This window comes from Prionailurus viverrinus, unplaced genomic scaffold (genome assembly GCF_022837055.1).
Source record: "Prionailurus viverrinus isolate Anna unplaced genomic scaffold, UM_Priviv_1.0 scaffold_61, whole genome shotgun sequence".
NCBI lineage: Eukaryota > Metazoa > Chordata > Mammalia > Carnivora > Felidae > Prionailurus > Prionailurus viverrinus.
Window position 1 is genome coordinate 76,864 of NW_025927623.1, and position 26,159 is coordinate 103,022.

At 45.0% G+C, this 26,159-nt stretch overlaps 1 protein-coding gene across 1 annotated transcript in view; it reads right to left on the bottom strand.

Moving 5' to 3' along the window:
• Positions 1–19,082, bottom strand: part of LOC125159782 (ankyrin repeat domain-containing protein 26-like) — a 33,956-nt gene extending 14,874 nt beyond the window's left edge. The window contains exons 1-4 of the mRNA XM_047848407.1: positions 18,858–19,082; positions 13,429–13,465; positions 7,537–7,609; positions 40–169 (exon numbers count right to left, since the gene is read on the bottom strand). Of these exons, the coding sequence (XP_047704363.1) occupies positions 40–148 (109 nt within the window). The 5' untranslated portion in view covers positions 149–169; positions 7,537–7,609; positions 13,429–13,465; positions 18,858–19,082. The remainder of the gene's footprint in view (positions 1–39; positions 170–7,536; positions 7,610–13,428; positions 13,466–18,857) is intronic.
• Between the last annotated feature and the right edge of the window lie 7,077 nt (positions 19,083–26,159).

The following is a 26,159-nucleotide window of genomic DNA, read 5'->3' on the forward strand; positions in this document are numbered from 1 at the left end:
AATCATAGGAAAACAACTCACAGAGATTCACTAGCTTACCACTTCTGCAATTTTTATGCACTCCACCAGCAGAAGTCACACTGTCATTAACTGTTTGCTCTGGTGGCACATTTTCAATAATACCAACACCATCTTCCTTTGCTTCCATTGCTGACTTTGCTGTTCCTTCCTAGAAAAACAGCACAAAACAAAAACCCAACTTCAGGAAAACATCACATTAATTCATTTGGTCATGCACTCACCCACTCGGAAAGACAAGCACATACTGTATCTGTCAAGTCACAGCCACGATCCGGGGAGGAGCTGGAAAGAGAAATAAAAGACAGACCTGTTCTATATGCTAGTAGCGGTAGAGATGCATGAAAACAGGTAAGGACAGAAAAATACCATCCTCTAGTTCTACAAGGGAAGTGAATAACATACAGTGAACGCACAAAGGAGGAAACACTTACATTTGGGAAGCTCAGCAAACGCTGGGAAGATAGGGCTGTATCTTAAAAGACAAAGTGCACGGGGAGGGTGTGAAGGGCATTCTAGAATGAGCAAAAGGATCAAGTATGAAATAACATAGTAAGTGACAACACCTATGCAATATGGCAAACCTGGAACAGTTATTGGGAATGGGATAGACAGAGAGATATTACCGGAACATCAGGACGAAACCAAAAAAAAAAAAAAAAAAAACAAAAAGAGCAGTGTTATGCTAGAACAAGAATTTTCTCCTTCAGGTAATGGAGATCCATTGAATAAGCAGAGGAGTGACATCGTCACAAGTATATTTTAGAAAGGTCACTCTGGCAATGTAGGATGTAGGACAATGTAGGCAATGTAGGATGAACGTAAAGACAGCAAAACCAGAAGAGTACTGCAAAATTATAGGTGAGAGAGTGAATTACAGGAATAACATATGAAAAATGGGAAGCAGGTACAAACTATCGAATGTGGTGAGTGACAGCATGCGGTCATTTCAGGGAAGTTCGGAGTCCAGGACTTTTCCTGTTTCGGGAATGCTATTTATTAGACTAGGGAACACAAATGACAGAGCAGATTACAAAGAGTCGGGAAAGAGGAAAGGGAAAGCGTCAGAAACAATGTCTTTAAACTAGGGCATATTAAATTTAAAGTACCCCGTGGACGTAGGAAGAAAATGTTAGGGCCGCCTGGATGCCTCAGTCAGTTAGCACCTGACTCTTGATTTTGGCTCCGGGCATGATCTCACAGTTCATGGGTTCAAGCCCCCCATCTGGTTCTGCGCTGACAGTGCAGGGTCTGCTTGGGATCTTCTCTCTCTCCCTCTGTCTCTCTGCCCCTCCCCACTTGTGCTCTCTCTGTCTCTCTCTCCAATTAATAAATGAATAAACTTAAAAAAAACAAAAAGACAGAAAATTCAGATCAATACAGTTCAAGTAAGAAAAAAGCCCATCATAAATATCTATAAAACATATTGAACTGATATAATAATGCAAACCTACACAGAACTCTGAAGTTGTGAAAAGGAAAGTAAAGGGAGGCGGGAGGAGTTCAGATGGCAGAGGAGGGGGATCAGAATTTCCCTTGTCCCTCAAACACAGCAGTATTGAGGTCACAACACTTGGAATGCCAGAAACACAGGCTGCAGAAGGACAGAAAAATCTCCACATGTGCAAACAGACAGCTTGGCGGGACAGAAGTGTGTGTATGTGAATTGGAAGAAATAAAATGGGCAGCACAGGCATAGAGTGGGGGAAGCCCTTTGGTGGAGAAATGAAAGGAAGAGAGAGAGGCTGTGGGAAGTGTATTTGGATAAGAGAAAACCTGTCCGGACCACCGACCAAGGAGAGGTCCAGAGAGCCAGTTTCTACTTTGCAAAACAGCCTTAGAAGCCAAAAAACAGAATGTTCAAGGTTTCCAGACTTTCTCTAGACCAGAGCTGCCACCTCCCATGCCTGGTGGGGAGGGAGCCGCCCTTAGGCTTGGTAGCAATCTCAGGGCTACACTGGGAGAGAACACCTTGAGTATGGTGGAAAGAGGAGGTATTGCCCTGCCCAAGGGAAAAAGACGAGCCAGGCACGAGCCAGAGGCCCTCTGTCCACTGCGCACAGTGGTGCAACTCCACTACCAGGTCCGAGCAAAGCGGGATCCTACAAGGTTTTGAATCCCAGCTCAGTGCTCAGGGAGCACAGGAGACTGTGCAGCAGGGCAAGCCGGCCCCCCAGGCTATTCTGTGAGGATGGCCTAAACAGTGAGTTTTGAGACACCTCGTGTGGGCAGGAGAGATTGGGAGGTCGCCATTTCTCTCCCCATGACCTACATCGTGGGGCTTCAGGGAACGGACAGTGAGCCTCCGTGGAGGCAGCCTATTACACCAAACCCTGCCTCTCTGTGCCTGGTAACTGCTTCTCTATGGGAGTGAGACTGACACTGATGGGACCAGACAGCCCGTCGTCTAGACCAGCACAGCCACCAGTCCCAGGCACCAATAGACAACTCTCCTCCGGTTTTCTATCTTAGTTTGTTTGTTTTCATTTGAGTTATTATTCTTTTGTCTTTCCTTTTCTTTTTTAACATTTATTTCTTTATTTGGAGAGAGAGAGAGTGAGTGATCAAGCAGAAGACAGGCAGAGAGAGGGAGAGAGAGAGAATCCGAGGAGGTTCCATCCTCTCACTGCAGAGCCTGGTGGGGGTATCGAACCCACCAACAGCGAGAACATGACCTGACCCAAATTCAAGAGTCAGACGCTTCACCAACTGAGCCACTCAGGCGCCCATCTTTTCTTTCCCTTTCTTGTCTTTTCCCTTTTTTCTCTTTCTACTCTCCTCTTTCCTCTTCTCCCTCTGGAATCAGGGAGAAGAGGAAGTATGTATATATATAAATATATATATATACACATATACATATGTAAATAAATATATATATATACACATATATACACATATATACATGTATATTTGTGTGTGTGTGTGTGTGTGTGTGTGTGTGTGTGTGTGAGAGAGAGAGAGAGAGAGAGATTCTTTGTTCCTCTGTTCTGGTTCCTTGTTTGTTTGATCGGGCATTTTCTCTATACTTTTCCAGATCTCCTGCATTTTCCTCCCTCTCTTTCTACATTAAGCCCTAGAGCTCCTTTGAGTCACTGCCTGGTCTTTTTTTCCACTCCTGTCACTTCTCTCTTTGTTTGGGCTAAGGATTCTTCACCACCCTCTTCTCCTTTTTCCCAAGATTACATCAACAAACAAATCAAAGCACACCGGGTGGAAGGCCCAAACTACCACTCCAAGTAGTGTGAGAAGCAAGCAAAGATGCACCAAAAGAGTGCACACAACACACCCCAAAAACACTCGTTCGACTGCCAGGCTCTGGACAGTGTGTGATCCCTTTTTAATACAGTAGTACTCACAGGTGTGGGACACAGAACAAGCTATTACAACACATAAAGGACAGGAAACTAGCCAAAACGACAAAACGGAAGAATTCTCCTCAAAAACAATTCCAGGACGAAAGGACAGCCAGACAAGTGCTCAAAAGAGACAGAAACAATATATCTGATCAAGTTTTTGGAATCGTCACGTTGAATGCTGAAAACGAAATGTTGTAAAGGAGATACAACATAAACTAGATGCAGTGACAGCAAGGATGGGTAAAGAAGCAGACAGAATCGGTGAAACAGAAGATATGGACAAAGATGAAGCAGAGAAAGGAAAGAAACGAAATGACTAGACCACGAGGCAGGTACCAGAGATCTAATTGATTCAGTAAGACGAAATAATAGCCACATCATAGGAGTCCCAGAAGAAGAAGAGTGAGAGAAAGGGGCAGAAGGTTTATTTGAACAACTTATAGCTGAGAGCTTCCCTCATCTGGGGGAGGAAACAGGCATCCAAGTCCTGGCAGCACAGAGAATTCCCTTCCAAATCAACAAAACCAGGTCAACACCACAACATGTCAAAGCGAAACCGGAAAAATACAAAGATCAAGAGAGAATTCTGAAAGCAGCTAGGGACAAACGGGGCTTAATCTGCAAGGGAAGACACATAAGGGTAGCAGGAGACCTGTCCAATGAAACTTGGCAGGGCAGAAGGGAGGGGTAGGAAACAGTCAATGTGATAAATGGGAACATATGCAGCAAAGAATCCTTTCCCCAGCAAGGCTGTCATTTAGAATAGAAAATGACAGAAAGGCTTTCCAAGACAAACACAACCTAATGGAGTTCATGAACACTAAATCAGCCCTGCAGGAGACCCTAAGGGGCGACTCTGTGAGTGGAAAGCAGCAGAGACTACAAAGGACCAGAGGCCTCACCAAAAGCATGAAACCTTCAGATAACACAATGACACTAAATCCATATCTTTAACTAATCACTCTGAGTGTGAATAGACTCAATGCCCCAATCAAAAGACACAGGGAATCCGAATGGATAAAACACAAAACAAAACCAAAGAACAAGATCCATCTATATGCTGTCAACAAGACACTGATTTTAGCCCCCAGGACACCTCCAGAGTCAAAGTGAAGCTATGGGGAACCACCTATCATGCTACTAGAAGTCAAAAGAAAGCTGGAGTCACCACACTTCCACCAGAAAGACTAGATTTTAAACCAAACACTGTAGTAACAGATTCAGAAGGACATTATATCGTAATTAAGGGGTCTATCCATCAAGAGGAGCTAACAATTATAAATGTTTATGTCCCCAAAGTGAAAGGCCCACATGTATGGATCGATGAATCACAAACATGAATAAATGTATACATACAAATACCATGATTGTAGACGACTTTAAGACTCCACTCGGGGCAATAGGCGGATCGTCAAGGCAGAAAATCAGTAAGAAAACACAGATCCTATGTGTCATTGGACCAGATGTATTCAGATATACATACATATATATTGGCCTTAATATATACATTTACATACATGGATATCAACACCGATATATTGAGATCTCTTCGTCCAACAGCAGTAGAATGCACATTCTTCTTAAGTCCACATTGAACATTCTCCAATATAAATGACATCCTGGGTCACAAAACAGCCCTCGACAAATAAAAAAGGACTGAGATCATACCTTTCATATTTTCAGATCACAACAATAAGCACTTGGTCATTCTTTCTCTCTCTCCCTCCCTTTCCAAGAGGAATACAAACATTACAAAAACATTTAGCTCACCTCCTTCCAAGAAAGAGAAGAAAAGAATAATAAACCTTGTGGGGCAATGAGTCATGGATGTAAACCACACAGACAGTAGAATTCCATAACCAATATGTTGACAATGGAGTTGACAGTGATGTACTAAAAGAACAGACACTAAAGAAATGTTTTCTGCAAAGACAAATTAGGGTAGGGGTAAATCATTAAAAAAGAGCATGGTGGGGGGGGGACACGTCGGTGGCTCAGTCAGTTCAGCCTCCAATTTCAGCTCATGAGTCATGATCTCCCGGTTTGTGGGTTTGAGACCTTCATTGAGCTCTGTGTTGACAGCTCGGAGCCTGGAGCCCGCTTTGGATTCTGTGTCTCCCTCTGCCTCTACCCCTACCCCACTTGCACTCTGTCTGTCTCTCTCTCTCTCTCTCCAATATAAATAAACTTTTAAAACATAAAAATTACATTAAAAACTATGGGGGGAGAAGAGGAAAAAAGGAAACAATATAAGACACGACGAATCAATCAAGCATGAGCTTAAGACAAGAAAGAAAAGGAGAAATGTGAGCAAAATAAGGTAAGTGGAAACAACATATATTTTTCAACAGGTACATAAGTAGGATTGGGAATATACTATGAACAGTAGTGTATATATATATATACATATATATATGTTATATATATCTATACAGTATATATAGATATAGTACACATATAGTGTATATATAGTGAATATATATAGTGTATATATATAGTGTATATATATATAGTATATATATAGTGTATATATATAGCATATATATATACACTATAGGTATATAGTGTATATATATATATAGTATATATATAGTACATATATATAGTATATATATAGTATATATATAGTATATATATAGTACATATATATAGTATATAAATATATAGCGTATGCATATATAGTATATATATATAACGTATACGTAAAACAGAGGCTTTGATTCACAGTGTATCCCTAATAATACTGACTTTTAGCACTCTACAGTTATCTGGTTATAAATACTGTAATATTTAAGTTTTTTCACTATAAAATAAATTGTTCGATTACTGGCATCTATCGCTTCCTAAAAGCTATAAATTCTTACTGGACCAACGAAAAAACAGAAAAAGAAAGGTTTCTAACACATCAACTTTCACTATGGAGAAAGAACTGGTAATGAGAATTCTAGAAAGAAATGTGAACCTTCAAATGATGTATGTGACGGGACACAGATGGGGTTGAAAAAACAAAGGCTGAGGACTTTTTTTCTGCAATTCTAAGCTCACAATGGGAGGAGACTAAAAATATATGGTAACCTTCTTTCGTATGTAACTCCTGATTTTCTCAATAGAATTCCTTTGCGTTTATACGTATTAAACACTAAACGGAATATAAACTGAAGCCTGACTTTTTAAATTCACATATCTAATTGTGATACATCATGCCTATTTCATTACTTTTCAAATTCCATTCTACGGAATTCCATTTCCCTACTCATTTTTTCACATTCAAAACCTATGACATTGCTTCTTCCAAGCAAGACTTCATTCTAGGAGCTCCTGGAGTCAAACAAGTATGTTTCCTAACCTCCAGTAGCTTATAATGATTTAGGGGCTTTGAAAGGAATATTTAAATAACTACCAGATGTCTGAAACTTTAAATTTTAGAATCAGACACAAGGACTAGGAGGAGATATTTTTAAAAGCTAGAATATGAAAGATTTCTGAAATTAGAAACTTGACAACTTGGCTAAGAAGAGCCTCTGCTCATAGGGCTACTCTTCTCAGCAAAATACGTATTCTTCAGGGAGATGCACAATTTTAACTTACTCTTCATGGAGTTATTTCAAAAATACAGGGAAACACCTTTGTAAGGTAAATGTTGAGAAATAATGTAAACATCTAAGTTTCTACATTTTCTATATTATTTTAGTCTAAATATAGAACAAAGGATAGAGACAAAGGAAAATCCTGTATCTCGCTCTCAAAATAAAAATTGCCTGGGGCGGGGGCAACATACAATAGATAATTGGATCCAATAAGATTTCATTAGGCTTCAGTATTATCAGTCATGTTAGTATCACAGTAAGCATCCTTATCCTTAACCAAATGTCATATTTCCTCCATTATGGGAAACCTTTTCCCAATATAATTCAACGGTCATTATATATTTTCCAGCCGATTCTTTTCTCAGCCCCCACCCCTAGGATTTACCAAAGTAAAACAAAACAAAACAAAACAAAAAATTCAACGTGTCATGTATCTGTCGAGGGGTTTGTTCTTGCTAAATATCCATTACACACATAAAATGATGATGCACAGGCTACTCTTAAATTTTCAGAGTAAAAAAGGGAGAAAACTAAATTCAGGGAAGGAAAGGGAGTTTCACAGGAGGGTACTTTACCTTGGTACCGAAATCTACGTCTTGGCTAGCTGATGTAGGCCATGAATCTCCAGGACCAGGTTTGTCAGAAAGCCTTTAGAGCAAAAATATACAACAAAAACATGTTCACTTTTTTAAAAACAAAATTTCAAAAATTAAGTGAAAGGTCAGCTATCTGTTTATTCAACGAAGTTTCTTATTATAATTAAAAGTTGGCCTCTGTTTCTTCCACTAAGTTTTATTTTAATTCCAGTAATATTAACATCCAGTAGGGGCGCCTGGGTGGCGCAGTCGGTTAAGCGTCCGACTTCAGCCAGGTCACGATCTCGCGGTCCGTGAGTTCTAGCCCCGCATCAGGCTCTGGGCTGATGGCTCGGAGCCTGGAGCCTGTTTCCGATTCTGTGTCTCCCTCTCTCTCTGCCCCTCCCCCGTTCATGCTCTGTGTCTCTCTGTCCCAAAAATAAATAAAAAACGTTGAAAAAAATTTTTTTTAAAAACCCAGTGTTATATTAGTTTAAGTTGTACAATACAGTGATTCATCAACTCCATACTCACCCCGTGCTCATCATGACAAGGGCACTCACTCCATCATCCCCATCACCTCCTTCACGCCGCCCACCACACACCTCGTCTCTGGGAACCATCTGTTCTCGGCAGTTAAGAGCCTGTTTCTTGCTTTTTCCCCCCTTTTTTCTCTCCCTTTGCTCATCCGTTGTTTCTTAAGTGCTACACGAGTAAAATCATATGGTGTTTGTCTTTCCCTGACTTTGCTTAACATACTACTCTCAGGCTCCATCCAGGTGATTGCAAATGGCAAGAGTTCATTGTTTTATGGTTGAGTAATATTCCAGTGTGTGTGTGTGTGTGTGTGTGTGTGTGTGTGTGTGTGTGTGTGTGTGTGTATGGATATACATATTCACACACACACATACATATAAGACTTCTTCCTCGTTCACTCATTTGTCAAAGGACGCTTGAGATGGCTACTGGAAATAATGCTGCAATAAACACAGGGGTGCGTGTGTCCCATGGAATTCGTGTTTTTGTATTCTCTTGGGTAGTATCCAGTAGTGCAATTACTGGATCATAGGATAGTTCTGTTTTTAAGTTTTTGAGGAACCTCCATACTATTTTCCACAGGGGCTTCACCCACTTGCATTTCCACCAACAGTGCAAGAGGGTTCCCTTGTCTCCACATCCTCGCAGACACTTGCTTCTTGTGTCCTGGAGTTTAGCCATTCTGATAGGTGTGACGTGGCATCTCGTTGTAGTTTTGGGGAGCATCTTTACATGTGTCTGTTGACCATCTGTATGGTGTCTTTGGAAAAATGTCTGGTCATGTCTTCTGCTCATTTTGAAACTGGGGTTTTTTGGAGGGGGGTGTTGACTTGTATCAATTTTTTATACGTTGTGGATACTAACCCTTTACTGGATTTGCAAAACATTTGCAAATATGTTCTCCCATCCCAGAGGTTGCCTTTTAGTTTTGACGGTTTCCTTCACGGTGCAAAAGCTTTGTAGCTTGATGTAGTCCCCATAGTTTGTTCTTGCTTTGTTTCCCTTGGCTCAGGAGACAGAACTAGTAAAATGTTGCTACAGCCACAGTCAGAGAAATGACGGCCTGTGCTCTCTTCAAGGATTTTTTTTTTTATGGTTTCAAGTCTCACACTTAGGTCTTTAATACATTTTATTTGTGTGTATGGTGAAGAAATTGCTCCAGGTTCATTCTTTGCATGTGGCTTGTCCACTCTTCCCAACACCATTTGGTGAAGAGACGGCCTTTTCCCCACTGCGTAGTGTTTCCTGTTTGTGGAAGATGAACTGACCATACAGTGGTGGATTTAGTTCTGGGTTTTCGGTTCTAGTCCATTGAGCTATGTGGCTACTTTTTACGCCAGTACCCACCATACTGTTCGGATTACTACAGCTTTGGAATAAAATTGAAATCTGAGATTGCGATACCTCCAGGTTTCCTCTTTCGCAATATTGCTTTGGCCATTCAAGGTCTTTTGTGGTTCTATACAACGTTTAGGATTGTTTGTCTAGCTCTGTGACAAATGCTGCTGGTACGGTGACAGGGATTGCATTACATCTGTAGATTGCTTTGGGTAGTGTAGACACTTTCAAAATAAGTATTCTTCCCATCTATGAGCATCGGATGTCTTTCTCTTTCCGTCACCTTCAATTTCTTTCATCAGTGTTTTACGGTTTCAAGAGTACAGGTCTTACAAAATTTGGACCCCGTTTTAAAAAAGCTTTCCGTTCGCTGTTTTGCCTCCACCTCTCCTAACCTGTGAAATCTCCAGGAAAGACCCAGTCTGAGTTTCCATAACCAAGGGTGACAAGCAGGGAATTCTCTGAAATGGTTGAAAATTAAATCTACAAACGTTACCACAATGACTTCTCACCTCACATCTGTCAGAATGGCTCAATTTCAACACACAGGAAACAACAAGGGTTGCTCAGGGTGTGGAGAAAAAACAACCCTTGCGCACTGGTCGGGATGTAAATTGGTATCGCCACAGTGAAAGCCAGTATGGAGGGGCCTCAACAAATTAAAAATACAAATACCATAGGATCCAGTAATTCCACTACTGGGTATTTCGTTACCCAAGGGAAATGGAATACTAATTTGAAAAGATATATGCACCCCTATCTTTATAATAGCATTATTTACAATAGACAAGATATGGAAGCAACCCAATTGTCCATCAACAGATGAACAGACCATAACACACACACCCATACACACACACACACACACACACACACACACACACTGGAATATTACACAGCTATAAAACAGAATGAGATCTTGCCGTCTGCAACAACATGGATATACCTAGATGGTATGAGGCTAAGTGAAATAAGTCAGAGAAAGACAAATCCTATATGATTTCACTTCTATGTAGAATCTAAAAAAGGGAACAAATGAGCAAACAGAGAAAAAGCAGAAACAGACCCATAAATGCAGAGAATTGACTGTTGCCAGAAGGGAGGGGAGGTGAAGGGATGGACAAAGTGGGTGAAGGGGAGAGGGAAGTTCAGGGTTCCAGTTATAGAATGAATAAATCACAAGGATCAAAGGTACAGCATAGGGAATCTAGTCAGTGGTATCGTAATAGCATTATACGTTAACAGATGGAAGCGACACTTATGGCGGGCATGGTGGACCATCCAGGGTTGTTGCATCACATTTACATTGTGTGTCAGGTAGACATCCAATTAAGGAAATTTACCAAAGTAAATGTTTCTATGATATGACTGGAAGTACTAACTAGAGAATAAAAGATAAAAACTTACCAAGGCCAACTCTTCTCCTCCACTGGTCTTGCCTTATTTTGGTCCATCATAACTAGCAAGACCTTCCACGCCTTCAGGGGCATTCAGCTACCCAAGAAGACAGACTGCAAACAAAATGGTCCTGGTAGTTGTGCCTCTATTTCTCTATACGCTGCCTGAATATTTTCTTCCCGATGAGCTCCCACTCCTGTATCACTCTTTGGCATGGCTCAGTGGCTTTCTCCAACCTTTCAATTTTTAGGTTGTGAAGGCACAGACTCCTACAACAAGGATGGGCTCAAATGACCGAGGGTAGGAGCCATGTCCTGCTCCTGGAGAACAAGCGAATTGGGAGTCTCAGTCATCCACACAGTCACCTCAACATAGGCATGTTATCACCGATCCAGATGAAGCTCCCTTACTGATTTCACAAGTCAGTCCTACCCGTGCCCAGCCCTCCAGGTACATGGGAAGGGCATCACAGATTTAGGCAAAGAGTGGAGTGAGGAGACAGCTTGCCTTGGGCCATACATCTCTGTTGTTCAGAATCTCCACCCCCCACCCCCAATTCCTTCAGAGGATCTAAGCCATCCTCCCTCAGTTGGGGTGGAAGTAGATGATATCACAGTTCTACTTGCTGTAAACAGACTCTTCCCAGCAGCTCAAATGATTTTTAATCTCTCTCATCAGAAAATCTGAAGTATGCTCGCACCTTCAATGAACCCAACACACACAAAACCAGAAACCTGGTCAGGACCCTCTTGAACACTCTAGTTGAATATGCCTTTCTTTTTTTTTTTTTTTTCCCAATATTTATTTATTTTTGGGACAGAGAGAGACAGAGCATGAACAGGGGAGGGGCAGAGAGAGAGGGAGACACAGAATCGGAAGCAGGCTCCAGGCTCCGAGCCATCAGCCCAGAGCCTGACGCGGGGCTCGAACTCACGGACCGCGAGTTCGTGACCTGGCTGAAGTCGGACGCTTAACCGACTGCGCCACCCAGGCGCCCCGAATATGCCTTTCTAAACAACTCCCCTAATCCTGGGTCCTTCATTCGTGTCATTCGCCTTTATCTTACTTGGCATAAACCCCCATATTCTGACGTCTCTTCTAAAACTCTTATTCCTATCCAACTCAGTGTTGTTCTTCTTGAAACCTGCTCTCCTCTGCTAATTCGATTCTTATTCTCCTTCATTGTATTCATAAGTAACACTCTCCAGCTTTCTATTATTAAAACATTTGCCTGCAAGATGAAGACAAAAAAGAAACAAGTAAAGGAAAGAAAGAAACCAAGAAAAGAACCCGAATTGAAATCTCATTTCTGTCACTTATCATATCCAAATAGGTCACTTCAATCTCTTTTGAGTTTCAAGTTCTCCATGGAAACAACCATTGGGCAAGGAAGTTAAACAGAGGTTGAAGTACCAGAGGGTATTTTGATGAATTAATCTCTGAGGTTCCCTAAATCATGAGATTCTAAGTGCTTTTGATTTGGCCTCTGGAGAAATGGAGAGTCCTTTGCTGGCAGAAGTGGAAAAATTAATGGAAAAAAATACCAAGAAAACCAGAGAAAAAAGTTAAAAGGCAAAAACACAGTACAGAAAAGTCATGGGGAAACACAACTCCAAACAAAGAAAAAGCTTCCTAGAACTAGTCAAGGGTACTAGCCCAAAGGGAAACCAGACTGGGAACTTAGGCAACAGAGAATCATAGAGCAAAATCCTCGAAAAAGAGGCTGAATTTAATTAACGTAACATGGTCTACAACTAGATATCCTTCCCTTACAGAAAAATCATTTGGCTCAAAAGAGGAGATATCACCACATCTAAGGTGCTGCCTGACAAGATCTTGCTTATTATGTAAAAGCCGTGACACCATGGCCATAGCTGACATCCACCCTAAAATCTCTGATGGTAAAAGCAAGGGACTAGTTGCCACTGCACTAATGACTTTTGTCAGCACTAGTGGTCAAGTATATAAGGGCAAATGCTTGGACTAACCTGGATTCTTAAGAAAACCCTCAATTAGAGTTCCGACATCATTACCTTTGACATTCTGAGTTGATCTGCACTAGGATCTCTATCTTCATCTCAGAGCTGCTGAGGAACCAGAGAATGGATGTGGAAGCTTCACGGGCTGATGGGCAAAGCCCTCAGCTACTCATTAACTATGCAATCGTGGGGCAAGTAATCCACCTCCCTGAACCACATTTGCCAAAGAAATAAAAGGTAGGCTACAATAACACAGCTACTTTGCAAAGCTATGCAGTGACTATATAACTGAACAGATGTTACCCATAAGACATAGTGTCTAGTCCAGGGTAGAACACACAACAACTGCTTTTGTTCTCTGCGTTCCCTTAGGAAACACATAATTTTCACTTCATTCATTTCCTTTCCTTTCCTTTCCTTTCAATTTCCATTTCATTTCATTTCATTTCATTCCTTTATACTTTGAGAGTGAGTGCACACAGAAAGAGGGGAAGAGATCCCATGGAGCCTGTCAGCGCAAAACCCGACGTGGGGCTTGAACTCACAAACCTGAGTGGAAATCAAGAGTCACACCCTTAACCGACTGAGCCCCCCAGGTACCCCAACAAATGTGATTTTTACAAATCCATAAAAATCCTACCTGGTTATAGAGTCTTCCTCAGCATTCTTATCTCCTCCTAGAGAAGAAAGCAAAATACATGTTAAATCAACAATCGAAAAATAGAGGAAATTACAAGTGTACGGCTTATGATTTGTTAAAAAGTATGCCTTTGGGACCACACCTGGAAACCGCACTACACTGAATGGTAATTATACGATTGGTAGGGTTCAAGCACTAAGAAATCTTACTTTCTCCTCCTTATTGACCAAAAGCAAGAATAGGTTTTATCAGAATTTGACACCTACAGGTGAACCGATGTTTCCAATGACCATCACTGACTGACTCTATGACACTGGAGAAAAATGGTATCGTTAGGAGAATGATGGTCGTAAGCTGACAATGTCAAACTGAAACTAGCATGATTTTTCTGGACTTCCACTACTAGAGGAGTTAAAAGACAGTATCTTTATTTTGCTCTAACACGGCAGAACTGCCCCAGCCTTCAGTAGAGACTGTTCACTTTTAGGATGAAACACTGCCTCACAAAGTGTGCTCTATAGCTATTGTCCTTTGCAGCATGGCCACACCATAGCAAACACACTCTCCCTGACCTTATTTCCAATGGCAAGGTAAGTAAGAAGGATTTGGCATTCCGCTTTGATAAAGTTCTAACCTCTTGGGACTGTCTTCTTCCATTGCTAGAGAGTCTGTCTACACCCACCGCACATCACAGAGGAGGATGATCCCAATGTGAGTGCTATGTAGTGGTTCATGATGTCATTTTTCTCAACCCTCCCCATTAGGTGACACACAGCTAGAGAAATCATGCTTTTTTTCATGGAAGGCATAGGTCATCAGATCCTCTACTGAAGAGCAACAAAACAAAACAAAGGGCAAAGAATGTCTTGAATGCCGACCTTCAATTACCAGGGAATTTTAACTTTCTAAACATTCAAAGATATCCACCGTATGATTCTAACTATATGACACTCTGGAAAGAGCACGGCTATGGAGGTAAGGGTTGGGGTGAATGAAGGGATAAAGGGGTACAGCACAGAGGACTTTTAAGGCAGTGAAACTCTTTCACACGATACCACAAAGGTGGATTCACATCATTACACATTTGTGAAAACTCCTAGAATCTAGAACACCAAGGATGAACACTAATGCAAATTAGAGACTGGGCCTCAAAATGAAGAGTTAGTGTCCATACAAAATGCACCACTGCTCTCAGGGTGCCTGGGTGGCTCAGTTGGTTCAGCATCCAAGTCTGGATCTGAGCTCATGTCATGATCTCACAGTTCATGGGATCAAGTCCTACATCAGGCTCTGTCCTGACAGCACAGGATTCTTTCCCCCCTCTCCCCTGCCCCTTTTCTGCTCACACACATGCATGCTCTCTTGCTCAAAACTAAACCAAGGAACTGAAACAAATATACTACTAAAAATGGACCACTGTCGTGCAAGATGTTGACAACAGGGGAGGCTAGGTGTGTACAGGGGTATGGTATATGGAGACTCTGTACTTTCGATTATATTTTGCTGTGAACTTAAAACTTCTGTAAAAATAAGGCTTCTTAAATGCATAAAACAACACCAACAACAACACATGGTATCCACTGAAGCTACTCTTAGCATATATTAACGCATGATACAGTCACCTTGAAAATTAAGACAGAGATCAAAGTAACACAATAGGGGGACTGTCTCCTATATGGAAGTATATGAAAATACATACAGCAAAATACAAAAATACAAAAGTTATTTGTATACTTAGGCAAGAAAACAATTGGTGAATATGATCAAATATCTTGTAAGTATAAACAGGGATTCAGGGGCGCCTGGGTGGTGCAGACGGTTAAGCATCTGACTTCAGCCAGGTCACGATCTCGCGGTCCGTGAGTTCGAGCCCCGCGTCAGGCTCTGGGCTGATGGCTCGGAGCCTGGAGCCTGTTTCCGATTCTGTGTCTCCCTCTCTCTCTGCCCCTCCCCCGTTCATGCTCTGTCTCTCTCTGTCCCAAAAATAAATTAAAAAAACGTTGAAAAAAAAAATTTAAACAGGGATTCAGCACTATGAATCAAACCTGGGTTTTCCATATAATTAAGAGATTTTATTCTAATTTTAAGTCGAAAATCATTACATTTACCATACGTAAGAGTCATAATGAAAGCTTAGCCACATAAAAAAAGATTATAATGACCTAATATTGCCCTAGTAATTTTTGTGCAAATACCTACTTCATATGGATGATGAAACTGAAACCAGTACCATGGTAACCATCATATTACTTGCTAGTGCAATAAACTCTTAAGACAGCACCAAAAATTAAGTCAGGGCTATAATTCCTATGCAGAACAGGTTTCATCCAGCGGGCCAAAGAGGGCTACCCTCAGAACATCCTGCTTGAATGACTGGCCCTTGGTGGTTCCCTGGGATCTTGGATTTCAGGAGGGTTCCCACCATTCCCTAGCTGGTTAAGAGTCGCTCACTCTGCCTAAGTGCTGGTACAATCAATGTGCTTCAGGCCGCACACTTGATTTCCTTCTGGACACCTGGAATTTGGGGACATGCTAAGGAGAAGATGGCTATGTGATTAGCATTTGATGAAACCTCGGGCACTGAGTATCCATAAGCCTCGTACTGGCCCACAACATTTCACTTGTGCTGTCCTAATTTCATGCTGGAGGAATTTAGCACATCCTACTAACTCCATACAGAAAGGATTCCTGGAAGCCTGCGCTTGGTCTCCTCTGGACTTCACCCCATGCACGATATTGCTCGGTGCAGATTGGCCTTTCCAGCCTGTCCCCATACCAAACCACAGGCACGAGTACAAGTATATGCCGAGGTCTGTGAGCTCTTCTAGTCAATAATCAAATCTGGGTGTCGTTAGGGTGCCTCCAACACAACTGAGTTATACGAAATTTCTATTATTTGGGTTGATGTCTTACACGTGGTTACAGTCAGAAGGTTATGTCACAGAATACATTTCCTGGAAACTCTTTTTCTTGGTATTTGCCTTGAAAAGTCCTACATTCCTATATATCCATTTGAAGAATGGTTTAAAAGAAATAGATGAAATCTTGATGTCAGAAAGCGTGCAACAAGCAACAATCCTATTTTACTCAGAAAAAAAAAAAAGAGAATCCTGGTGGTTGCCACTATGTTCTACCATATACAAGTTCCTCTCAAATATGAAAAATCAGTTAACTTTCTCCCACACACTAGGACTTAGTTCATTTTTTCTGGCAGATAGGAATCAAGAGAAGTAACAGGGATTGTTCTAGAAAAAACAGAACTATCAGACCCAGTATAAAAACATACTACTGATTATAGTTTTTTGTTTGTTTGTTTCCTTTCCTTCATTTCTTAAAAAATTAAAAAATAGTTCACCTATTAAAGGCAGTTATTGCCAAGATAATCAAAACTCATAATTACTGTGTCCTCATTCCTGCTGCTCTCCTCTGTTCATCTGATAAAGTCCTACTCATTCTTCACGTCCAATTTAAATGCCTGCACACAACCTGGAAACCTCGGAATATTCTGAGAGTTCTCTCTCACCCTCTAACTTTTTAGAGTCAGGAATCACAAATTCGTATTAACTATACTGTTTCGGTCTCTGCTTTATCTTTCCCCTGCCAGCGCCCTAGTCAAACATGAGTTCTTAACTGATGATTTTCGCAGGGAAAAAAAAAAGGCACCAAATATTATTCTTATTTCTTAAGTGATTAAAACAAAGTTAACCAAAACAAGTGAGAAAGACACAAGGCCCAGAAAGAAAAATTAATGGAATAAATTGAACCCCCTGACGTTTTCAATCTACACAGCTGAAAGTTTCATAATGGCCTAATACTAGGCTAAGGAAACAGGAGCTTCCTTTGCCTCCCAGTCTCTTTATGTGGTTTCCTATAACCTATCCTCCATATGAGGCTTCAGCAAACTACGGCCACAGGCCAAATCCTACCTGCCATCTGGTTCTGTAAACAGTGTTTTCTTGGGGCATAGTCCCATGTCTTCACTTGCATACTGCTATGGCTACTTTCACACTACAAGGGCAGAGCTCAGAGACCACATCACCTAAAACATTCACTGGCTCTTTAGGAAAAAGGCTTGGTGATCTGTATTTTATGCATCAACCGGAGTGTCCTAACTCAAATCTAATCCTATTAGTCTTCTGCCTCAAATCCTCCAAAATCCCTGCATCAAATACTGCTGGCTCCCTCCCTAAGAGCCATTGCACAGTCTTCATTCTTGCTAGAGAATCACAACTTTATTTGGATATTTATTGTCTCCATACACAGAGAAGGTGGCCTCACCCCGGCTTCAAAAAGAGAAAGGATTATTCTAAGCCAATCACAGAACCTGATTTACCAGGGACCCGTTGAGAATGAGTGTGTGACCTAACCTAGTCTTTAAGATGTTAGAGGAAGTCTGCTGCAAGCCTCTTCCTAGTGAAAAGAAACACCCAAAGGAAAGCAGTCCTTCCCACCCACTGGAAGTTGCCGTGCGAGAATGTGACACCTGGAGCCGTGGCTAATTAGCCACCCCGGAAAGGAGAAAGAAAAATACCACCAGCTCCAAACCTGAACAAGAGACGACTGGCATCCTGATGACATCACTGAACCATCAAAACATTTCTGGTTCCTGCTGTTTTAGTCACTGTTAGACGTCACCCATTATTTGCCGCTAAAAGCATTCTACCGAAGAAATTGCCCGAGGCCTATCGGGGAAGATCTACTCCTTCCTACAGCACTAAGAAACTTCCATAAGCTTGTCTTACCTAGGTATTCACCCCATTCCCAACCATTGTCCTAGCACACGTTTTCTACCAGCAAAACCCAGCTGCTCATAAATCCCGCTAAGGTCACTCGCACACCTTCGCCTCTGCACTGCTGTGTACCCCGCCAAGCACGTAATCGTGACAGTTTGCAAATGTCGGCCCTTCTGCCTCTCTACCTGGCAAACTGAACGACTCACTCTGCACGCTTACCGTCGATTCTACCCAGTCCTTGAAAACTCGGATTCCTCACGGGAACTTACGGTAACTGGAACAAATGCCAATACAAAATAACAATGATCACTACAAGCTCTACGAGACTCTGGCACCTAGTAAGCACTAAATAGAGTAAATAACACAAAGGACAGTGCTGAAAACAAACTCCTGGGGTGCAGAGCCTGGTTTTGGAACGTTTGTATTCTACAACAACAGGATAACACTTAGTAGCTAACAGGCACTGAAGAGTTACTTGTGAAGTGAACAAATGGACATGAATAAATTAAACTCCTTTGAAAATTCTTCTTACAAACCACAGAAACTTTTCTGTTTCAAAAACCGCAGGGACAGCTCTCTTCTGTTATGAGCACCTTAATGATCCCAACGCTGTCTGCTGGATCTTTGGATCCATCTTTGGAAGCCCCCTCCCCCAGGATCGCGCCCCGAGCCCCCGCCCCCGCCTGCGGCACCCACCTCCTTCTTGACGGTGCGCAGCAGCCTCTGTCGAGGGTCCGCCTCTGTGGGACGAGACGAGGGGGCACACGGTCAGCCCCGCGCTGGGGCCGGGGCCGGGGCCGGGGCTGCCGTCCCGCCGCCCGCTCGCCCTGCGCCCGCTTAGCTGCGGCGCCGGAGGCCATGGCCGCGCGCGCTGCGTTCCAAGCCCAGGCGGCGGCGGGGCCTGCTCTCTGGCCGCGCAGCGTCAGCCGCGTTCGGCGGGGCCGAGCGCCCGGTTACGTCAGGCCGCGCCGCGCCTCCGCCCGCGCCGCGCCTCCAGTGGGGCGCCGTCGCCGCCGCCGCCGCCGCGCCCCCGGTGAGGCGCCGCCGCCGCCGCCGCCGCCGCGCCTCCGGTGAGGCGCCGCCGCCGCCGCCGCCGCCGCGCCTCCGGTGAGGCGCCGCCGCCGCCGCCGCCGCCGCGCCTCCGGTGAGGCGCCGCCGCCGCCGCCGCCGCCGCGCTTCCGGTGAGCCGCCGCCGCCGCCGCGCTTCCGATGAGGAGCCGCCGCCGCCGCCGCCGCCGCGCTTCCGGTGAGGAGCCGCCGCCGCCGCCGCGGCCCGCTTCCGGTGAGGAGCCGCCGCCGAGGCCGCCGCGCTTCCGGTGAGGAGCCGCCGCCGCCGCCGCGCTTCCGGTGAGGAGCCGCCGCCGCTGCCGCCGCCGCGCTTCCGGGGAGCCGCCGCCGCCGCCGCGCTTCCGATGAGGAGCCGCCGCCGCCGTCGCCGCGCTTCCGGTGAGGAGCCGCCGCCGCCGCACATCTGGTGAGGAGCCGCCGCGGCCCCGCTTCCGGTGACGACCCGGCGCCGCAGACGCCGCGCTTCCGGTGAGGAGCCGCCGCCGCCGCCGCGCTTCCGGTGAGGCGCCGCCGCCGCCGCCGCCGCGCTTCCGGTGAGGCGCCGCCGCCGCCGCCGCCGCCGCGCTTCCGTGAGGCGCCGCCGCCGCCGCCGCCGCCGCGCTTCCGGTGAGGAGCCGCCGCGCTTCCGGTGAGGAGCCGCCGCCGCACATCCGGTGAGGAGCCACCGCCGCCGCCGCGCTTCCGGTGAGGAGCCGCCGCAGCCGCCGCGGCCCGCTTCCGGTGAGGAGCCGCCCCCGCGGCCGCCGCGCTTCCGGTGAGGAGCCGCCGCCGCCCGCCGCGCAGCCTGGCCCCTGGCGGGAAGGTCCTCGGGGCGTCGCACGCTCTGGGCCCCTACCACCAGCAGCCCCGCCTCCGCGGGAAGCCCCGCCTCCCACGCCCGGCGGCCCAGCGCCCACTCCCCCTCCTTTGGGCAGGGCGGAAATGCAGCGTTCAGGCCCAGAGCAGCTCCTGGCCGGGCTGCAGGGAAGTGGCCTGAGGCGGTGGAGCCTGTTACTGACACGCTCCAAGCCCCATGGTTCCCGTCTTTAAATGGATGTAATAGAGGCGCCTGGGTGGCTCAGTCGGTTGAGTGTCCGACTTCGGCTCAGGTCATGATCTCACGGTTCGCGGGTTCGAGCCCCGCGTCGGGCTCTGTGCTGACTGCTGAGAGCCTGGAACCTGTTTCCCATTCTGTCTCCCTCTGTCTGTGCCCCGACTCCGCTTGTGCTTTGTCTGTCTCTAAAATAAACAAACATTAAAATATATGTGTATGTATCCAATGGATGTACTAGGACCACCTCTTCGGAACGATACCAGACGCAAACGAGATAGTGAATATAAAGCACTTAACAGAGACCTAGGAAAAAACACCCGCAACCATAAAAGCTGCCGTCATCATCATCATCATCATCATCATTATTATTATGAGTCTTCCAAGACACAGTGGCTCTCCACCCAGATTGGCCGGGCCTTGCGTGGCTCCCTCCCCCGCACGCAGGTCACTGGGAGAGTGGCAGAGAGGGATCCTTCCAGGACCCCAATAGGGCACTTGTCTGCCAGGACTGAGTCAGCCAAGACCCTTTGCGACCAACGCTCCTTCCACCAGGTTCCTGACCGCGTCCACCCAGACGGCACCTCGGGTTTACAAACGTTTATTGACACCTACCACAGGCCAGGTTACTGTACTGAGGATACGGGAGTGAGCAAGTTGGGCAAAAGCCTGCCCTCACAGGGCGTAGGAGGTAGACAGAAAAACAAATAAGCAGATGATGTGGGATGTTGGAAGTTTCTGGAGAAAACTGAAGTAGGCAAAGGAGACAGGTGTATTTTTGAAGTAGGGTGATTGAGGGAGGCCCCATGAGGAGATGCCATTGAGCAAAGAGGAGAAGCGTAGATTGGGGGATTTCTGGAGGAAGAGCATTCCAGGCAAAGGGAACAGCAAGTGCAAAGGCCCTGAGGTAGCAGGGTGCCACTGGGTGGGACAACTAGCTAGGAGGCCAGTGGGGCTGGAGTGGCATGAACAAGAAGGATTGGCAGTCTTCCAAGGTCCTGTTAAGGCTTTGAAGTCCGCTTAAAGGACTTGCATCCTGCCCTCGAGAGCCCCTCCGGGTTTCAGCCCTCTGGTCACTAGGACTGGGGACAGCTCAGAGCAGCCCTCTTGCTGAGGAGATTCAGAGCCCCTTGTCTCCATGTGTCAGTGTCCTAAGCCAGAGAAGAGGATTTTGACTAGCCGAGGGAAAAGAAAAGAAGCTGGAAGGATAATGGGCATTCCCCGAGTCCAAGGGGGGCCTGGAGGACTGGGCTGAAAGCAAGGTAGCCCCAGAAAGAGAGACCCTTGGGAATAGTCGCCTGGCAAGGACAGAGTGGTTAGGGTGCCACCACTCAGGGGGAAGGAGCTCCAGCTGTTGGAGGTTCCCGTTCCAAGGACGGAGCATCCTACTGGCCTGGCCTGAGACCTACGCCTGCTTCTTGCTGGGCAAGGGGAGCCTCAGCCACAATCCCACCACCCCACTATCTCCACCGAGAGTCCCCGGGGGGCCCAGAGAATGCGAAATGGTTGCTTGGTAACCAACACCCCCCCCCCATATACTAGAACCCTATATGGAGGACCCACTGTGTGCCAGCCACTGCATCAAGGGCTTTAGGGTTTGGGTTGCCTGCTTTCACCACAACACGGACATGAGCCCAAGCTTCACTTTTGGCCTCTTAATATTATCTTCTTCAATATATTACATTGTGAAAGGTGACATGAAATAGTCACTTATGTCAACAGGTTTTCCAATGGAGCCAGAGGCCAGGAAGGAGATGGGCCTTATGCACATCCTCACCGGTAGGAGAAGCACAAATGTTGGAACCGGGCCAAACACCTGCAGCTTGCTACAGTGAGAGACCCCGCTTAGTGATAGCCTTAGAAACCAGGTACGGTCACCAAGTTTACTTTCCTGCCACCAACACCAGTCTTGGTCATCAGAATTCGTAGTAAATGACTTATACAAGCATTCCCTCTTGTCTTCAAAAACCTCTTACTTTTATTCCCTAGATGGGGGTGGGGAGGGTAGAGGCACTCTTTTGGTTGCTGCCCACAGGTGTCTTTCCCAAACTGCAATTCTGAGACCCCAAATAAATAACCTTGCTTTTATTTCAGCTCTGCCTCTTCTCTCAGTTGACACCTTACATCCTGCATTTGCTAAGTAGGAATGCACAAATGCTTTCTTCACAGCTTCTAGGCCTCTGAATTTTGATACAATTTGAAACCTGTGGGGGTGGTGGGCGGAGGAATTCAAGCACAGCACAAAGCATCTTGATATATTGATCAACTGAATTCATCAGTTGTTAACTGCGATTCATCAACTGTTAACATTTGCTGCCTTAACTTGATGTTCTCTGCCTCCCTCTTTTTACAACAAATTGCACACATTGATTGTATACATCTTGATGAATTTTCTCCTATGCACTCCCCTGTGATACCATCACTATAATGAAGGTACTAAACATATTCATCACCTCCAGAAATGGGTGTGTGTTCTTTCGTGGCTATTTGTTTCTTTGGGTAGGAACGTGTAGCATGTGATCTCTCTCCTAGAAGCAGAGGCGTGGGAACAAGGTGTGGGAGGGAAACATGAAGGAAGCAGAGAAGGAGCACTTGATGTGATTTTATGGAAGGTGGTGTAGACGGCCATCCCTTTTACCCAGGTTTCTCCATCACTTTGCAGAGGCCTGCTAATTATTCCTCTTCTCATCCTTTCCCTCTCTGTGATCCTTTCTTCATTATCTTTGCACAGATTCTCGGCGCTTTCTTTTTGTCTTAATTAGGCTTCTTGGTGGTTTGGCCGCTTAGCTGCTATCTTGATTTCTTAAAGAACCACCTTAGTTTTTTCACCCTCCATTTTGCCAGCCTCTTCCATTAGGTTTATTTTGGTGTGTGATTGTGTTTTCTCATTTCAGGTGTAAATAAATCCATACATACATAAGTTCATGCAAGAATGGGTGTAGATCCAGTATATGTACAGACTGTATATCCAAATTGCATTTAGTCGTCTACCGCTTTTTGACTGTTTATCCCCAGTTTTCCAACTTAAATACCACCTTCTCTCCCACTGCCCTCCACTCCTTTTTTCTTTATTATTTTTTTTTTTTTGGCCCAGAAAGAACACTGGCAGATTCCTGCATGTCATCAGGAAGGTAATGATAATCAGATCAACTCTGTGGCAGTTGGGGTTGTTTATAAGAGTTATAAGTCAGGGGCGCCTGGGTGGCTCAGTCAGTTGAGCGTCCGGCCACCAGCTCTTAGATGAACACTGGCAAGCCCATCCTCTGCCCAGTTGAATTGCCCATAATAACTGGGAGCCCGTTGCTTTGCCTGAGCCCACCTATGCAGTAAATGTTCAAGAGTTATGGGGGCGCCTGGGTGGCTCAGTCGGTTGAGCGTCCAACTTCAGCCAGGTCACGATCTCGCGGTCCGGGAGTTCGAGCCCCGCGTCGGGCTCCGGGCTGACGGCTCGGAGCCTGGAGCCTGTTTCCGATTCTGTGTCTCCCTCTCTCTCTGCCCCTCCCCCGTTCATGCTCTGTCTCTCTCTGTCCCAAAAATAAATAAACGTTGAAACAAAAAAAGAAAGAATAAAGCAAAGGAAACTTGCCTGAATTGTGGCACGACATCAAGAAGGGGAAATATTAAGATTATCTAAGAATTATTTCTAATTTCCTACCTCAGAAGTCAAGTGCTTCTCAATTCTCGTGCTTCTTGTACATTTTCACACATTTCCAAACTTGAGCTGAACAAAGGAAAGCAAACATGAAACTCATACAATGCCAATATTGAGAAGCGGTGGTTGTTTTTGACTTTGAGAGACATTGTTCTAAATGGACTATAAATGCTCTGAGTTCACACCTTTGTCAGCCACCAACAGATTTAAACCTCATACACTTTACTAGGATTACCAAGGGGTGGAAATGCTGTGAGATGGCTAATCAATAATAGTTTTGATGTGAATGTTGGTTTAGATAGAAGATGCAGGATAGGATTTATTGTAACATTATGGTCTCATTTCTGTTACATTCGGTAGCAGGAGTTTCAAAACAGAAACGTTGTTGTCCAATTTCCTGTGATTTTGCACACACTCCAGTTTGCTTCACAAATCCTTGAAAATACATATTTGCAATCACAGAGAGAAATATCTGGGGAGAAATGATGGTGTCCACGGAGTGAGCTTTTAGAGTACACTTCTCGAAACAATGATTGCTACATTTCATTCAAACATTTTCGATTTTAACAGGGCCCCTGGGTAGCTCAGTCAGTTAAGCATCCGACTTTGGCTCAGGTCATGATTTGTTGTTTTACCGTTCAAGCCCCACATCAGCTCTGTGCTGACAGCTCAGAGCCTGGAGCCTGCTTAGGATTCTGTGTTCTCCCTCTCTCTCCGCCCCTCCCCCACTCACACTCTGTCTGTCTGTCTGTCTGCCTCTCAAAAACAAGTAAACATTAAAAAAAATTTATGTTTGGGGCGCCTGGGTGGCTCAGTCAGTTGAGCATCCGACTTCGGCCCAGCTCACGATCCCGCGCCTCGTGAGTTTGAGCCGTGTGTTGGGCTCTGTGCTGACTGGCTCAGAGCCTGGAGCCTGCTTTGGATTTTGTGTCTCCCTCTCTCTCTCTGCCCCTCCCCTACTCTGTCTCTCTGTCTCCCAAAAATAAATAAACCTTAAAATTTTTTTTTTAATTTTCCTTTTAAGTAATCTCTGCACCCATTTGGGGCTCAACTTCACGACTCCCAGATCAAGAGTCACACACTCCATGGATCGAGCCAGCCAGGCGAGCCCTCATTACTTTTTACAAAATCTAACTCTGAGAATATATTTATTGCATTCACACCAGTGGGGGCTGTGCCTAATTCCTTATAGATAGATAGATAGCGACCCTTTAACATTGGGTTCAAAGAGATTGGGAGGAATCCTCCTTTTTCTTAGAGAGACTTAATAGACATGGCTTAAGACAGGGTTTCTTAAACTGGGCTCTGTTGACATTTTGCGCAAGGTAAGTCTTGTGAGGAGCTGCAGGATGCCTTACAAAGTGTTTAGCTGCATCCCTGGCCTCAGCCTGCCAAATGCCAGCCGTGCCTTCCCCACTGTTGACACCTTAAATGTATCCAGAATTTGCCAGAGGTCCCCTGGGGGCCCAATTTCTCCCTGATCGGGGACCACCAGAAGCCAATATCATGTGTCCCAGAGAACTGGGAAGGTACTCTCTCCAGGTACAATAATCTAGTATGTACCTGAATTAAGTAACAGTAATATTGGACTAATGGGGCATTGAGAGGGTGTGAATACAGTGAGTGAGAGAGGGAAACTCCAATGTAAGTCTGGAGGCCAGGATTCAAGGGGAGGTGAGGGGAGCGCTGAATTCTTTTAGTTAGTTTAAATGATTCCTATACGGTCATTAAATTAATTGGTTTCTCACATTTTAAAGGAGGTGGCCAAGGAGATAGCAAGATGGAGAATTTAGATGATTAAACCATTACTGAGTGCCTACCATCCAATCCATGCTTGGCAACACGGATGTGGTTTTGTCACACACTGACTCTGGGTCTGGAGATTCCAGGCAGAGATGTGATTCTCAGGACTCAGTCTGACAAAGTGGATTATTTCATTATGTTCCTAAAGTAGAGCCTAGGAGATCCTGAACGTACCGTCCACTCTATTGCTGTGCTGTGAATGATCTCTATCTCCACTCTCCTCTATGGTAGCAACCAGCTCTGAGCGGCTCTCGAGCCCTTGAAATGTGGTCGCGTTTCATGTGTCACAGTGGAAATCTTAACATTTTGGATGTATCGGATCAAAAATATGTTACTCACATTAGCTTCACGGTTTTTGATTTTCCTTTTTCCAGTGTGTTTACTGGCAAAGCCAAAACTATGTATGTGCTTTGCATAATTTTTATCAGAGAACAGTGACCTAGAA